The sequence below is a fragment of the Anastrepha obliqua genome, chromosome 3 (assembly GCF_027943255.1).
Source record: "Anastrepha obliqua isolate idAnaObli1 chromosome 3, idAnaObli1_1.0, whole genome shotgun sequence".
NCBI classification, from domain to species: Eukaryota; Metazoa; Arthropoda; class Insecta; order Diptera; family Tephritidae; genus Anastrepha; species Anastrepha obliqua.
In genome coordinates, this window is record NC_072894.1 from 46,888,410 (window position 1) to 46,905,107 (window position 16,698).

The following is a 16,698-nucleotide window of genomic DNA, read 5'->3' on the forward strand; positions in this document are numbered from 1 at the left end:
CCATTATTCTTCTTAATTATGCTTATATGTATAAAAAATAAATAAATAATTGGCGCGTACACTTCTGTCAGGTGTTTGGTCGAGCTCGTCTTCCTATTTATAGCATGCGTCTTGATGTTGTTCCACAAATGTAGGGACCTACAGTTCTTTAAGCCGACTCAGAACGGCAAATGGTTTTTTATGAGGAGCTTCCACATGGCAGAAATACGCTCGGAGGTTTGGCATTGCCTGCCGAGGGCCGGCTGCTATTAAAAAAACGTTTTCTATACTTTTGCTGTTTCATGCAACGGGATTCGAGCCTACGCACGCCCTAATAGTAGCCACGTACGAACCCAAACAAACCCAACCTGACAAACAAAATAAATCGGCGGCTCGTTCATCAAAAATAAAGCGTCCTTTTATCACTCTGAGGATATTTGGTTACCACAGCTGCCCACAGGGGATGCATTCGCCAAATGCTCGGTCCACAATTTTTTTTTTTTCATAAGCTGCAAGTAGGAGTTCTACTTCAGTATGATCGATTAGACCGAATGTGAACTGTGTGAGCCACAATGCAGTTTGATGGATCGTTGGGGTGACACGAACTGAGATCAGGTGGGTAAGTATCATATTAGAACTAGGTAATTGAGACCTCAATTATAAATGCCGAAGATGTAACGAAAAATATAAAAATACGACCTCGAAATTCGGCCAATAAATCATTTAAATTGGCTTATAATCGAGAAACTTCCCTAATAAAAGTACTTGAGGCCAACCAAATTTGGAATAAAAACAGTATCTCCTCGATAAAAAAACCTCAATATAACACACATGAAGATCGCCCTATAAATGCCAAAGTTATAACAAAAAATTAAAAATGACAAAAAACCAACCCTTACGTTTGGCCAAAAAAAAATCTAAACTATCTTGCGAAAGTACTTCGGTCTCAAGGGTGAACGGGGAACTTTTTTGTTCGGTACTTTCTAATGTACACATGTATGCATTTTATTTACGTATTTAACTATTATTATATTATTTATTTATTATTATTATTTATTGTTCGACTTTCTTAAAATAAACATTACATTTCATTTTTAATCATTAACATTAGAACGTACGACAGTGACACTAGGTCGTTTGTCGGAAGAAAAAAGAAGAAACAAAATCTTACATTTTACATATGTTACTATGGTACTATGTATTGAATTCGCTTAAAATTAATTTTCTATATTCTATAGCACCAGTGATGAACTTAAATAAGTTATTATATCCAGAAGGGCCAACACCATTTAAAATATCTATGATTTCATCTCGGTTTAAACTATATTTTCCAAAAAATCTTTGACGAATTCTTTTAAGTATCGGGCATTTTCCTAAGAAATGTGTGATGTCTTCTAATTCATTTAAGTTACATAAAGTGCAATTTAAATCCCTTTGGCTTCCCAAGTATATTAAATCACATCTGGCTTTCATAATCCACATAATTTTATAGATTCCAGTATTATCGTTTAAATAGCTTCTGGCGTTGTTATGGTCTAATTCCTTATATAATCGGGTGCTTTGGTGTGCCCTTTCCCATAAAGTTCGAATATTCGAATCATGAAGATTTTCTATTATTGAAATTATATTTCTATTCCACTCTCTTTTATTTGAAGTGCCCCAGTTACATGTTATATTTAACTTTTGTGCTAGATTACTAATTTCTTCAACCCAAAATATTTGTTTTTCTAAAATCTTTTTTGATAGTATATGAGGCAATCTATTATCATCATATTCAAATAACGTTTTGAATATATATTTTAAGTGAAGCTGCAGTATATACAAATGAAAACTTGGAACATTTGTCTCCAAGAGAATGCAATAAGATGGCGTATTACTCGGGAGATGAAGTACCCTTTTTAAAAAATAAAGTTGAATTTTGCCTACTTCTTCAAACAACGAGTTTCCCCATACCTGAGCAGCATAACTCTGGATTGCTCTAGTCACCGCTAAAAACAGTTTCCATTTTGCCGACAACTTAATTTTATTTTTACTAAGAAATGTGCACCAAGTTGCATTTATGCTGTTTTTCGCTAGAACATTTCTATTTTCTATATGTTGCTTGAAACTGAGTTTTGATGTTAGCTTTACACCCAAGTAATTATATTCTTTCGTTATTGGTATAACTTCGCCGTGAAAAAACCACTTTTCTTTTTCTGCTATTCTACCGCCTCTCCGAAAAATCATTATAGCTGACTTAGATAAGTTTACTTGCATATTCCACTTATCGCAGTATTTTTCTAAGTTGCTTATCATTTTTTGAAGGGCACTAACCTCATCTGCCAATATGACGATATCGTCAGCATATAAAAGCAAACGGATATTTAACTCATCTATAAAGAGTCCCCCCTCCAAGCAGTCGTGCAGGTCATTCAAGTAAAGAGCAAAGAGCAAAGGTGAAAGCAGGCACCCTTGCTTTACTCCTGACGATATTTTGAATTTTTCACTCATTTCATCTCCTACTTTTACTATCGAACATGTATTTCTGTAATAACTTTCAATAAAGTTTGCCATTTTGGTTTAGATTCCCATTTCATGAAGCTTGTATAGCAATAGTTGTCTAGGGACAGTATCAAAAGCGGCTTTAAAGTCCACAAAAAACGCGTACACTTTTTTCTTCTCCCTAAACTTAATATGGACTATTGCTGCTAGGTTATATATGTTATCTACAGTTGAATGTGGCTTTCTGAAACCTGCTTGAAATTCTGTAATAATATTTTTATTTTCTACCCAGCTTGTGAGTCGCTCATTTAAAATGCCCATCATTATCTTTGCAACACAATTCATGAATGAGATACCTCTATAATTGGAGGGAGATTTCCTATCGCCTTTTTTAAAGAGCGGATATATCAGACTTGTTTCGAAACATTCAGATACTTGGCCCATATTATATAGCCTATTAAAAACGTTTGCCAACTCAACAAGAAACCGGTCATCGGCATTTTTAAAGAACTCATATGGAACCTTGTCTGAGCCTGGAGCTTTTCCACATTTCGTTTTTTGTAACATCAATCTGATTTCATCTATTGAGATTGGTCTGTCTAGACAATCATCCCTTACTAAATTTGCCACATATTGTATACATGGTGCACAGCGAGTTGGATTTAATAATGTTTGAAAATAGTGCATGAATATTGCTGGAGATACCTCTAGACAAGATTCTGTAACTGAACACCGAAGGACGTTGATTCAAGATTGTCATAGTAATTCTTCTTGCTCTCTTCACACAGTTTCTTGTATTTTCTATTTGCCTGAATATATTTCTTTTTATCACTTCCACTCAAAGTTTTGTTATAAATTCTCAGTTGTTTTAATGACATCTTTCTAGCTGACTGACATTTCCAGGTAAACCATTCCGATTTTTTTCTTAATCTTTCTTTATTTCGCCTCTGTGAAGTTGATATTCTAATTATTTCAGTTAAATCTTCAAGATCTAGCTCTTTTTTTACATATTTCTTTTTCTGTAGGTTGCTAATAAGTTTCTTGTTATACAATTCTGCTCGTATTTCATCCCAAACAATTTTTGGTAACAAGTTCGTCTTGCATATTGAAGCTGATTTTCTTGCAGGCAATTGCATTTTTAAAATAATAGGCATGTGATCAGACCATGTTTTATTGTCCACTATAAAATCAGACGCATGTTTCAATATGTCCCGAGATATTGCACATATATCATTTACAGATTCACCTATATTACTAACATAAGTAAATTTTCCCTCAACATCACTACTTAACATGCCATTCAACACTATTAGACCATTATTTATACAGAACTCTATGAACTGCCTCCCACCTCTATTGATTTTTTTGTCTCTTGAATTCCTATCTGCTTTTCCTCCTCCTAAGTCTCCAATTCGTACATTAAGGTCACCGATTACAACACCATTTACAAAATCATTTTGAACAAAACTTTCTTTTACAATTTCAAAATCATGTATCCAGTTATTACCCTTCAAATATAATGGAATCAAGTTTACAGTTTTTTCCGCCACACAAAATTCGATTACGTCTAAACAGTCTAAACACTTAAACGAATATCTGACATCAACATTTTCTAAGTCTTTTTTAATGCCATAAAGGAGTCCACCACTTGCCCGTCCATAATGACTACGTCGTACTGCTGATCTCCAAAACAGAGTAAACCCCTTGAAGAATTTAAAATATTTTTCAAAATTTTCCGTTTCAACATGCGTTTCTAACAAGATAAAAACATCAAACGAACAAATGTAATCAAAAAAATCTTTATATAACGTTTTGTTTGCTAAGCCGTTAATGTTATACGACACAATATTAATATTAGTTAATTGATTACGATTTTCTAAAAGTTCATCACTGCTGGTTATTACATTTAATTTTGCGGTTACTTTAGTACAATTCTTTAGTTTTTTGAATTTATTTTCTCTAACAAAGAGTGATAGGTAATATCAATTTTTGACACGTTTATACCAAAGTAGTGAATAAGAATTTTCTCTGCCGGCTGTCCCTCACACATAAGTAATTTATTATTATTGTATGACATCCATTTGCCGTCAATATTCATGCTATCATTCCTTACGAATATCTTATGTGTTCTACTTAAGGTCAAGAGCTTTTGTTTTAACTGCAATAGCACTTTTCTATTTTGTTGCCTTTCAGAGCTAAGGTCCTTTTCAATATATATATCCGAACCTCGCAACATTCTAGCGTTTTTAGGGATATCCCCTGCCATTTCCACGGTTTCAAACTCTGCTATTATATTGCACTTATTATCTTAACTATTAGGTGTTAAAAATAAATATTTTCATATAAAAAAAATTGGTTTCAAATTGGATACGTTTTTTTAGGTTGGAAATTCAGACAAGAGAGTTTAAGATTTTTAATTATTTTACAAAGTTTTTAATTAACCTAGGAAACCGTGCAAGTATAATTTGCCTTGCACTTTTAAATTTGATATTCCAGCACTGACTCTAACATGAATACTTATGTATATAAATATAAAGTTGCTGCTACAGATACTATGGAAATGAGAATTTTCGTAATATAAATTAAAACTCGCGAAAGGTAGCAAATGTGGCAACTTTCTCGAGGCTAATTGCATTTCTCTGCTCCAATTTCAGAGAGCAAAGTTCAATTTCAAAATGAAACTGCGAAAAAAAATACAACTTAACCCTTAACTGGTCCGGTACTCCATTAGTAACATAACTGGTCCGGCGTAGTCTGTGAGACGAGTACGTTTTGAAGCTCAAGAATAAAACACAACATAAAGTTATTATTATTTTTTAATAAACATCGATATTATGAACACAAATGAACTACATTTAGTAAAAATACATGCAATTGGGGCAAAGTCTAACAAATTATAAACGCAAGAAGAAATAATGTACCACACATCTACAAAAAAATGCTTATTCTTTCCGAAAATCATAAAACAGTGAGAACAAGCTAGTTAACTATTTTTTTTTTAAGAATTGATTTGTAAATCATTATATAACCATAAAACTCATAAAGATATGGAAAGTTGAAGGTGGTTTTGTATCCAGCAAGGTCCAAAGTTCACAAGTTTGAGATACAGTTTTTGCAGATTGGATCTGTAGCAGGTCTGTAGCAGACCCTAAGCAGACTGGATTCTTGCAATAAACGCATAGGTATTTGGTCATCCTGCGTTTGTTGCTAGGACATACTACTGTGTCCAAAAAATAAGGTGACATTGTATTTATTTTGAAAATTCTTTATTTATTCTTCCAAATCAATTTCATCCCCTTCAAAGTAATCCCCTCCCGACACAATGCACTTATGCCAACGTTTTTTCCAATTTTCGAAACACTGGTTGTAGTCACTTCCCGGGATGGCCTTCAGTTCCGTCTTCGTTGCGGCTTGAATCTCCTCTATCGTGTCAAAACGGTGTCCCCGGAGCGGTCTTTTGAGCCTGCTGAACAGCCAGAAGTCGCACGGTGCCAGATCAGGTGAATACGGTGGTTGCGGAACGATATGGGTTGAGTTTTTGATGAAATGATCACGAATTACGAGTCCAAAAAATTCAATGTTTTCGGTACCAGTCGAGATTTGACGCGCTTGAGGCCCAAAACATCCTTCAAAATGGTATTGACTGAGCCTTTCGATATGCCAACATCATCAGCAAGGTCTCTAATCGTTAATCGACGGTTTTTCAACACCAAATCTTTGATTTGTTGGACGTGAGCTTCGTCAGTTGAGGTTGATGGTCGCCCAGGACGCTCTTCGTCTTCGACACGTTCACGACCGGCTTGGAACTCACTATACCACTTGTAAACATTTTTTTTAGACATAGCCTCATCACCAAAGGCTTTCTGCACCATCCTCAACGTATCCGAAAATTGATTCCGCAAACAAAATTTAATGCAAATTCTTTGCTCAACAAATTTCGACATTGCAAAAAACGAGAAACTCACTTTTAGCAGCTCACAAAACGACGCGTATCTCAAACAGTAAATGAATATTTCACATGAAATTTGACATAGATGTCACTCACAGTACTACCAACCTAAAAAAAAAAAGAATTCTCCTAATCCTTCAAAGCGCGCAGTTTAAAATCAAGTGTCACCTTATTTTTTGGACACAGTAGTATATGGCAAATCTTACGTTTTTGGAGAATAAGATTTGTTTCATCATTAGTTGGTTGTTCTTCTGGAACTTTAAGTATCCTTCTAATCATGGTTCGTATTTCACGTGGTATATTCATCATTGTTATGCGCCGTTTCATATGATCTTCCACCAATTGCATAGCTAGCTGTTTTCCAAAAACATTTTTTTCTTTTATTATTGGATTGTTTTTGTAACACTGATGAAGAATATAAGAATTTACCACAGAAATATCCAAGACACGGAAAAAGATTGTCAATGGCCACGTTCGACTACGACGACTGGATGTACTTTTTGAACACTTTTCGTCAATGGAATCAACTCCTCCTTTATTTTCCTTATAAAAGGTGATTATTTCTAGTTTATCAGTTACTTGGTCAGTGTATTCTCTGTCGTGCATGGAAGATATCAGAATTGCGGCTTTTCCAACTTTTCCAACGTGGGAAATTATTGTGCATTCCTCCCTAAAACCATAGAATGTTGATCCAGCAGCTCTTTTGCGATTGGGTAGGAAGGTCTGTGGTATTTCAGGTTTTTTTTTAAGGTTGCCTACATACGTTAAATTTTTCTTTAGAAGGACGTCCACTAACTGTATTGAAGAATACCAGTTATCAGCTGTTATGTTGCGATTGCTGTTGAAGAGCGGCGTTGCTAGGCGTAATACTGCTTGCGTAGGTTGTAAAAGTTTCTTATCTTCGTCACTGAGACCAAAACCATCCGAGTCCTTTCAGCAATAGATATAAGCATTATAAAGATAGCTGTTTCTCGCGTCTGTTAAGCACTGAGGCCATATTTTGCTGGCTTGTTTGGCATGTACATCTTAAAGCGGCATCTCCCACGGAAACTCACCAGCATTTCGTCTACAGTAGCAGATTGCCCTAATCCATATAAACTTTGGCAATTCTCTATAAAACTGTTAAACACGACGGATATAGCTGCAGCAGGGTCATCCTTTTTGCGTTCTTCTCTATCTTCTCGATTATCAAATCTTATCGCAGCCAAAAGGACAGCAAATCTTTTCTTACTGAGAACTGCTCTGAATATGTCCCTTACAGTTCCCTCTGTTGCAAATAGACAGTCTAGGTGTTTATGACTTGAATTAAATACTGCCGTGTACACGAGAAGTCCAAAAAAAGCTTTCAACTCAGTTATATCTGTTTCTCTTTGATGGTGTTTTGAAACATCAGAATATTTTTCACTCATCGAATTTAGCTTTTTGTTAGTGCACTGCATAATATGCTCCAATATATTGTCACTAAAAAGTAAGCCCCAAATAGCTAGCGGATTCAGACTCACCAAGCATCCTTGCCTTTGCTTTCAGTATGGGAACTTTCATCACAATGTTATGTTTTCGGACTTTAGATGATGGACGAACTTCTGAAGTACACCACCTATACCGATTTTTGCCATATATATATTTCTTTTCACTTTCCGTTGAGTCCACTTCATCTGGACTTTCATCTCATCCTGTCATTGTCCTCCTCACATTCAGATAATTCCGAGTTAGTGTCATGCTCTGACTCAATATTATAGTCGTCCGACACATCGTCTATATCACTACCACTGTCAGTGTCTTCGTTATTCCACTTAGAGAGAGTTTCTTCATAATCACAATCGCCCAAACGCACCCGTTTAGATGGCCCAGCCATAACTCACTATATTTGAAACACGCACTAAAGTAACGTAAAGGGTCCGGCGTAGTCTGACAGACTACCGCGCAAATATAATCGTTCCTAACTTAGAGTATAACTGAACAAAATCGACAGAAATGTGACTATTTTTTAATGACCAATAGGGGAAGGAATAGGCGGAGCGACCCGTATGTAGGTGGTTCCAGTAGCAAATAAACAGGATTTGTTTATATGACGTAGTCTCTCAGACGACGCCGGACCAGTTAAGGGTTAATAATGGAAGACTTATAAGAGTTGAACTTTGTTTATTTGCGTGAAATGAAACGGGAAAGTTAAAAGTTATACTATTGTTAACGATTGTTAAATTTTAATATACATACTTATATATGTACTATATGTATGTTTATATGTATTGCAGCGCAGGTGGAAAACTGAACTGCGTATGCTACGAGTAACTTCCTCAGCATTCGCATTTTTATGGAATTAGTATTGAAGTATTGAAATTTTCAACTTACCTGATATGCTGTTGTTTTCCCGCCCATTGGGCCACCGACAATCATTAGGCCATGACGCACCAGCAGCATTTCATAGATTTGCAAAATTTTCTCGATGAACCAAGGTGTTGGTTGCAAATTTGCCTCTTTCAAATTGATATCTAGCCACTTAAGAATATCGTCGCGTTTTGGCTAGAAAAATATATATTGCTTATCAAAAAATGCGCGAAAACGTTTAAGCGGGTATTTTATTGTAAGATAAAGTTTCTTATAAGAAAATCAAACTCGATAGAAATGTTCGAAAAAAATTTTCGAGCTTGAAGTCCAAAACTATTTTAATAAACTATATTGGCAAATCAAAGTCCAAGTAATAATTGTAGGCCGAGTCTATACTAAAATACTTCTTACTGATGAAATATATATGTACATATGTTTATCATCTTTACGAACATGCTATAGTTAGAAGGCTGCTTTGAAAGAGGTTCATTTAAGTTACATGTAATAGAATTAAGAACAAGTCTAAAAGAGTACCTATTGTATATATAAAAAATACTTAAAAGATTAATTAAAAAAATACTTAATGTATTAATCGAAATCTCTAGGTACACGATTGCATATGAATCAGCCAGATTGTACTTTTGTTGAACCTAGGCTACTAAAGGATTCAACTCCTATGATGAGCTATATACATACATATACATAAAAAACATACGTACATACATATGTATGTATGCATACATCCATATATGGATGCACAAGCATGAAAAAGGAAATTTACTTTCATTTTATCCAGCACTCGACCCGTAGTAGGTGGGTGTACTGCGTCAAGACACCCTCTGCAGTGATTATTGCTAGTACAATATTGATGTTTTTTTAAGTAGATGTCTGATGTTAGCGAGTAACTGAAAGTCCACTCAGGGAGTATGTAAGTAAAAATTATCAAATAATTTGTCTGATCACAGCCTATTCTGAATTGCGTTGGCTGCTTAAGTTAAAACTTTACATTAAACTATGTATATATAATGGCACTATGGATTCTAGAAATTTATACAACCTTAAAATTTATTATTTGAATAAAATCCTGAACACGGCGAAGTATAGCACACATGCACTATGGAGTTTTGCCATTTATTGTATCAAAACGAGAAATTCGCGAAATTCGAAGCGACCAATAATACGTACACCGTGGTCACATAATTTATTCGTAGACCCTGCGTAGTACGAAAAAAAACCTTAAGCTTTGCGCAAACTATTTCCTGTGACAATATACATACATATGTATTTCTTTTGAATAAGTGTAAGAATGTGACATTCCTGATGAATAGCCGCAAACAAAACTCCCGTTATTTCAACTCCCACTGAGGAATTCCAAGGAAAAGAGGCAGACGTAGCAAAATACTGCAAAACATTTATTCGTACACTTTCAGTTCATGATATTGTTGTTGCAGTTTCAGTTGCGCGTAATATCTGGATTGAAAGTGGCAAAATGGGACGAAGTGCGGATTTGCCATTAGAAATATGCAAAATTGTTATCAAATTGTACATGGAAAACAAGTTTCGAAATAGGCAAAAAATTGGCAAATCGCTTTATTCGATGCAAAGTGTTACTGCTAATTACGTTAATACTGGTAAATTGAAAGCTAATCGCCACCAAGCCGGAAGGCGAAAAATATTGACATCACGTGTGGAACGCAACATAGTAGCATCAGTCGCACAAAATCCCAGAATAACCTCCACGATAGTATGCCGAAATATTCTAGAGTCTTTGCATAAAAAAGTAAGCTCATAAACAGTCCTTAATTGTTTGCAAAACGCTGGTTATCATAGCAGAGTGGCCCGCCGAAAGCCCTACATTTCAGATATTAACAGAAAGAAGAGATTGGAGTTCGCCAAATGCTATATAAATGAAGCAGATTCTTTTTAGGAGAATGTCATATTCAACGATAAGTCGAAATTTAATATTTTCGAATCAGATGACACTCCAAAAGTTTCGCGAAAAGAAAATATAGAAGTGCTGAATGAAAAAATCGTATTCCTACCGTTAAGCATCGAGGAGGAAATGCAGTGGTTTGGGGATGCATAATTGCATTGATAAAATGGACAAACATCTATATATATTTATACACTGGATGCTAAAGGGTTCTTGTTTAAACAAGACAATGACCAAAAACGCTCTTCTTATCTCGTGCAAGAAGGGCTTATTTACCACTATAAGCCGCTTAAAACTCCAGATCAATCAACGGACCTGAACCCAATTGAGCAGCTCTTAGAAAGGAGAATCAGAAAGCTCAAAATAACATCAAAAGCGTCATTAAAGACAGCTTTAAGTGTTGAGTGGGAGCAAATTGCGGCTAATGAAACCAAGGTATTGGTAAAAAGTATGAAGACGTTTGGAAGCCGTTATTAAAGCTAAAGACGGCTCAACAAAGTACTGAATACTCCCTTTTTCTATTATTATTTTTAATAAAATATTCCTTATATGCCTATGTACGAATAATATTTTTGCATAAAATTGTCCCTTATTTCGCTATTACCTTCAGTTCTCTAATTCCAGAAAACTTCTATCATTAAAAATTCTCTTCTAATCGTTTATAATAACGTGCATAATAAGTGTGCGGGACGAACTGTGGAACAATAATGAGAAAATAATGAAATTAAACACGAAAAACCCAGTCAATCAAAAGGGAACAATTTTTATATACTATTTATTTTAGAAAGCAGAATTCTACATATTGATTGAAAGATATGGTGCTGAGCGTGTTCGTACGCCGAACACCGATAGACATCAACGCTTCCATGCGGACGAGCCACATCAACTTTTTAACTTTTCTATAGATGAAAAATCGCTTTTTCAAAAAGTTAGAAATATACTATTTTTACCTATTATGAATTATAAACCTTGCCTAAATGCTAATTCTTTAAGGTATAAGTAAAAAACTGTCACCGTTTTGCTGGAAAAAACCAAAAATTGTTGTTTGATAGAACTTTTGTGGTCTTTAAAAGAGTAAAATTGACCCCCCTCGTACTTTGAAAGAAGAATATTTTAAAAAATAAAAAAAAAATTATACTAAAAAATCGCGCGGGGTTAGGGCTTCCATAGTAATAATAGTGAGATCTTTCTCTTTCTAATAAGCGTGAATCAGCGGTGAGCGGTGCCCCACCCCTCCTCTCTTTGCTCCCATCCAAATTTATTGTCCTGGCAATGGAAAGTTTTGTGATAATGGATTTCCGAAAACAGGTACATATATTTACATATTTTTCATTACCAAAATTATTTTTTAATTTGCCGTAACTTGTTAATCAGCTTAAACGCAAAGTAAAATTTTTTTCTTCTAGAAACTTTAGTATTCGGAAATGTACCAATTTTGCCGCGCATTGCCACTGCGACGCGAAATCGCCACAAGCAGCGTAGAAATTTCGAATGTCTGCATAGTCTCTAACCGATTAAACTAATTGGCATAATAAATATTTTAAATTAATAGCTATTAAATTGCCTAACTTTCGACCACTAATCATTTTTCATTAAAATATCACATTTTCGCTATACTTGTAAATAATAATAAAAATATATTTTTTAAGCAAAAATGGCAAGATTTTTTAATGTAAAAAATATATAAGAAATCGATTTTCGAATTTCAACAACAAAAAAAAAACACAAGAGACGAAATGGGCTTTTGGGCGCATAAATAAATTATACCTTGCAAGGATATGAAGATTTGCTGGTAGTGCAGGTCATTCTGAGGATAAGAAAACTTTTGGGCGAAAAATAAGGTCATACAGCAACCGAGATGCAGGCGCAAAGCTAAATTTGTAATCACTTTATAATCCCCTCTACTTTTACAAATGCATCCGTTTTTAGCAACTTCACTCCAGTTAGGTTCAAATGGTTGCTCAAAGAGTGGGCAAACTTGTACGAATAAATCAAATTCATCTTTCGTGATCACTCCAGTAGTTACTTAAATAAAGCAATTTTCGTATTTTCCAAAAGCACCGTTACATGGAAGGCATGCGTAGCTTTAGTCCGATTGTACTCATTTCCATAGGCAAACTCTTGCAAAAGGGTATCAAGTTTCTTTGCAAAATCGTATATAGTTTCAGATAAAACGATTTCTGACCGTAATTTCATACAAGTGAAACCACTGTACAGTGGTATTGTATTTGTATAAATGTTTGATTGAAAAATGTGTATAGCAAAATTTCTTGTTTACCTCCGGCAACTCGATTCCTGGGAACAGATCCATGTAAATTCCGATGAACAGCGAGACATCCTGCTCCAAGAATTTAGGCAAGTTTACATCAACAATAGCGCGCAGAACTATTTGTGCTTCGGGCAATGTTGAATAAAGGCGTCGAAGTGAAGCTGATGCAAGTAAAACGGATTTCACAGCGCGCATACCTGGAAGATAAAGTGAAAGCAATACAGTTAATAAATAAGGAGGTACTAAATTCAGTTCGAATCGAGCTTTTGTATACCCACTCACTTATTGGTAAAATTTAATTTGGGTTGGCTGCTAATTTTTGGAATCAAAGAAACTCATAAACGGTGAGAGTTGTTGCTTGCTACATCAAATATTCGAGCGAAAATTTAATCCTAAGATATAAAAAGGTACGTAGTTTTTTTCAAATCCCAATTACAAATACTCCGATCCTAACCGAACATATTTGCTGCAATACTTTTATCAAGTTTGGGCAAAATTATTAAGTTGTTATCGAGATACACGCATTTACCCCAATGTGAGTGACACCGTACTTTTTTTTGGGCTTATTACTTGAACTTAACTTTAGTAATTTGACTTTATTTATAACAGAAATATCAAGTTTTCTTCTTTTTTTTTAATGGCGTTAAATGGATGGTGGGCGGATGTTATTAACGGATTTTTGCCACCTATTTTAAATCACAATATAGCTTGAGCAAAGTGGAATATGCGTATCATGTATTATGTTTTTCTCAAGTTATCAGCGGCACCGACGGGCGGGCTACGCGCCTCCTCTCGTTATTCTGAGCATTTTGATATACATACATACATTTATGTGCCTAGATCTATTTTGATTATTTTTTTGCTGTCACATAAAACTGGTATGTGAACAAAATTATAATACCATTGTGCACCAACGCTCACAGGTATAAAAATTAACTATAGAGAAGCTGAACTAAAATACCAGTTCATACAACTAAAACGAAAGTTTTGATGAAACAAATATTTCCACAGAAATTCGTTAAATTCTAAGCTTCAATGTACACAACGTTTAATTTTGCTCTCATAATAAGAAAGAATAAAGAAAATAAAAAAAAAATAGTTAAAAATAGTTGTAAAATGTAATCAAGTAAAGTGAAACTTGTATTGTATTATTGTATATTATTTAATTGCTATTATTTCGTTTATTTTAATTTTATCGCTTTTGACACTGGCCATTAAGCGATGTACATATGTATATAAATTCCTGACCAAATTGTTAAACAACATTTGTACTTAATGTCAAAGGACAGATGTACAAAATAAATGGGAGAAACAAAAAAAAAAAAAATAAAACAAAAAAAAAAATATTCGAAGAAAAATTCTTTCGTGCATACATTTAGAATCATCGATAACTTTTTGACGTTTTTTTTTTAATCTCTATTGGTGCCGTTAATGTATTTCTAATAAAATGTCAACAATGCCTACGTGCAAATGTCAGCATGGCAAACACTAGCAAAAGTTTCTCTTTAGTATTAACTTTTACCAAGGAAGTTTTTTATATTCAAACGAAAAAAGAGATATTTCCGTACATAAATCTAAGCGTGCCGAAGTAGTATAGTATATCCGTCAATTTGCCCACTCGCGCTACTGACACTGTCAAACTTGCAAATTAACATTTTCTAGCAGGCAGCAAGAAAGAAAATAAACATAAAAATATTCTGCAATTTATTTTCTACTTTGCCAATTCATCACCCAAACTGCTGTATAAGATATTATGTAAATGTGCTTCGAATGTGTAAATACACTTTTGGGGAGATGTTTTTCTATGGACTTCTAGGCGCTAATGCATGGTATATAATATTATACTATATTTCATTAGATGTGTTTGATATATGTATGTATGTATGTACATACATTTAGTATATAAAAACGGAGGTAATTCAATTCTTGAAACAACTTTGTAAGCTGAAGCTGATCAAAATAAAATCTTTTCCTTAAAACTCCCAAAAATATATTTATATAGATATGAATAAATGTATGTATGTATGGATACACATCCACACATTAGGGTGGCCCATAACTATATGGGGGAAAATAAAAGTTTTCATATTCTCGGTCGCACCCACTTCTCGGCATCAGCGTTGCCATAATGCGTTCGTGTATGAACTCTGAAATAGAGAATATAAGCAACAGATTTCCCTTAACGCCAATCTTATTCTTTCTAATTTTGAAAGAATATGCGTTAAAGTTTTCATATCGTTTTCGTTCCGAAGCTAAATTTAATGGCTGTTTCTTTCATTTTGACCAAGTCTTATGGCGAAGCATTAAAAAAGAAAAAAATTAAAAGTAATGCCATATGCTAATGATTTTTTTCCACTGCTAACTAGGAAATTTAAAGCTCTCGATTTTGTTCCTGCTGGACTAATCACCAGAATATTTTGGATCCGCAAAGAACGAAAACAAAGATTTTTTGGAGATGATCGAAATGTAAAAATAAGAGTTATGTACCCATGTATTCTCCTAAATTTTGGTCAGTCCATGATAATGTTTTGTTTAATCTTCCGTGAACACGGCCTAGCATAGAAGGGCAGGTTGCTTAATACGTTTAATGATACAAATACTTACATATAATTTAGTTCACAACAGAAAGTAATAGAAACTGTCTAATGTGAATGTTTGCACGTTGACTGTATAGTTGTATATTTTGCAGAAGCTATGTTTATTTTTAGTATTCAATTTTTCGCCTACTTATGTAACTATATTAATATACAGTCCGGTTCACTTTATTAGAAGCAGTAATTTTTATGGAGGAAAAGGATTATGCAAGCTAGTAAGTATTTCGCAGCAGATAAACCTCAGCAGTTGTAAACTGTGCTTGATTTATTGGTTCACTTGAATAGAGGCATTAACCAAATAAGAAAAAAAATACTGCATTTAGGAGCATTTTACAAATGCTTAATAGTTTGTGCTACGATCGATTTGTACAAATTCTCCAGATAGCCTAAGATAGCCTGAAATTTCAGACCAGGCCGTTTTAATGATTCGAATTAAAGCATTTTTGTCTTCAAATTGTTGCCCATTCTCATAAACCTAACGAGCAAGCCATCCCCGTTGATTTTCAATATTCAATTTCCAGATGTGGGTAAAGTTTCAACGTTTTGGGACGCAATCCAAGTTTTGACCACACTGACCAAATGATTCATGAATCTCAGAGAGAGATGACTTCAATAGAGCTTCATAGCCGTTTGCCGTCAACTTGTAGTCTACAATTTTCAATTCGAACACTCCGTAGTGCGATTTTGCTCCCCATACTTTAAGACCACCTTCATGGCTGTGATGTCGACTCAAATACCATCCCTTCTTTCTTAAGTCATGGAAATAGTAATTGTATCCATCTGGCCCATCCAGATTGAACTTCTTTGCATCACTAAATACTACTTTTTCACTACTTCTTACTCCATTCACCGGGATCGTTATTTGTAATAGAACTCCAAGCCATGAGTTTTCTATCAATCCAGGCGGCGAAATTTATTCAAAAGTAGTTTTTATGTAACTTTTATACTTCAGTTATGATGCGTTTCGAACGGTGGATTTGCTGGCTGCAATATTTGATATTTGTTTAACTTTTGCTACTGAAAGAGCGAAAGTTGATTCAATCCTAAGGATTTTGGGAGTTTCGTTCGGTGTTGAAGCCATTACAGTTCTGCTCTTGTAGTTTTTACCAAAGAAGGCATCTTGTTTCACGTAAAACACCAAAACATTTGGACTTCGACCAATCTT

At 34.5% G+C, this 16,698-nt stretch overlaps 1 protein-coding gene across 1 annotated transcript in view; it reads right to left on the reverse strand.

The window, feature by feature from the left end:
• LOC129240668 (dynein axonemal heavy chain 3-like) overlaps positions 1-16,698 on the reverse strand; it is a 319,983-nt gene that overhangs the window by 170,052 nt on the left and 133,233 nt on the right. Inside the window, exons 33-34 of the mRNA XM_054876599.1 lie at positions 12,949-13,136; positions 8,762-8,932 (exon numbers count right to left, since the gene is read on the reverse strand). Of these exons, the coding sequence (XP_054732574.1) occupies positions 8,762-8,932; positions 12,949-13,136 (359 nt within the window). The remainder of the gene's footprint in view (positions 1-8,761; positions 8,933-12,948; positions 13,137-16,698) is intronic.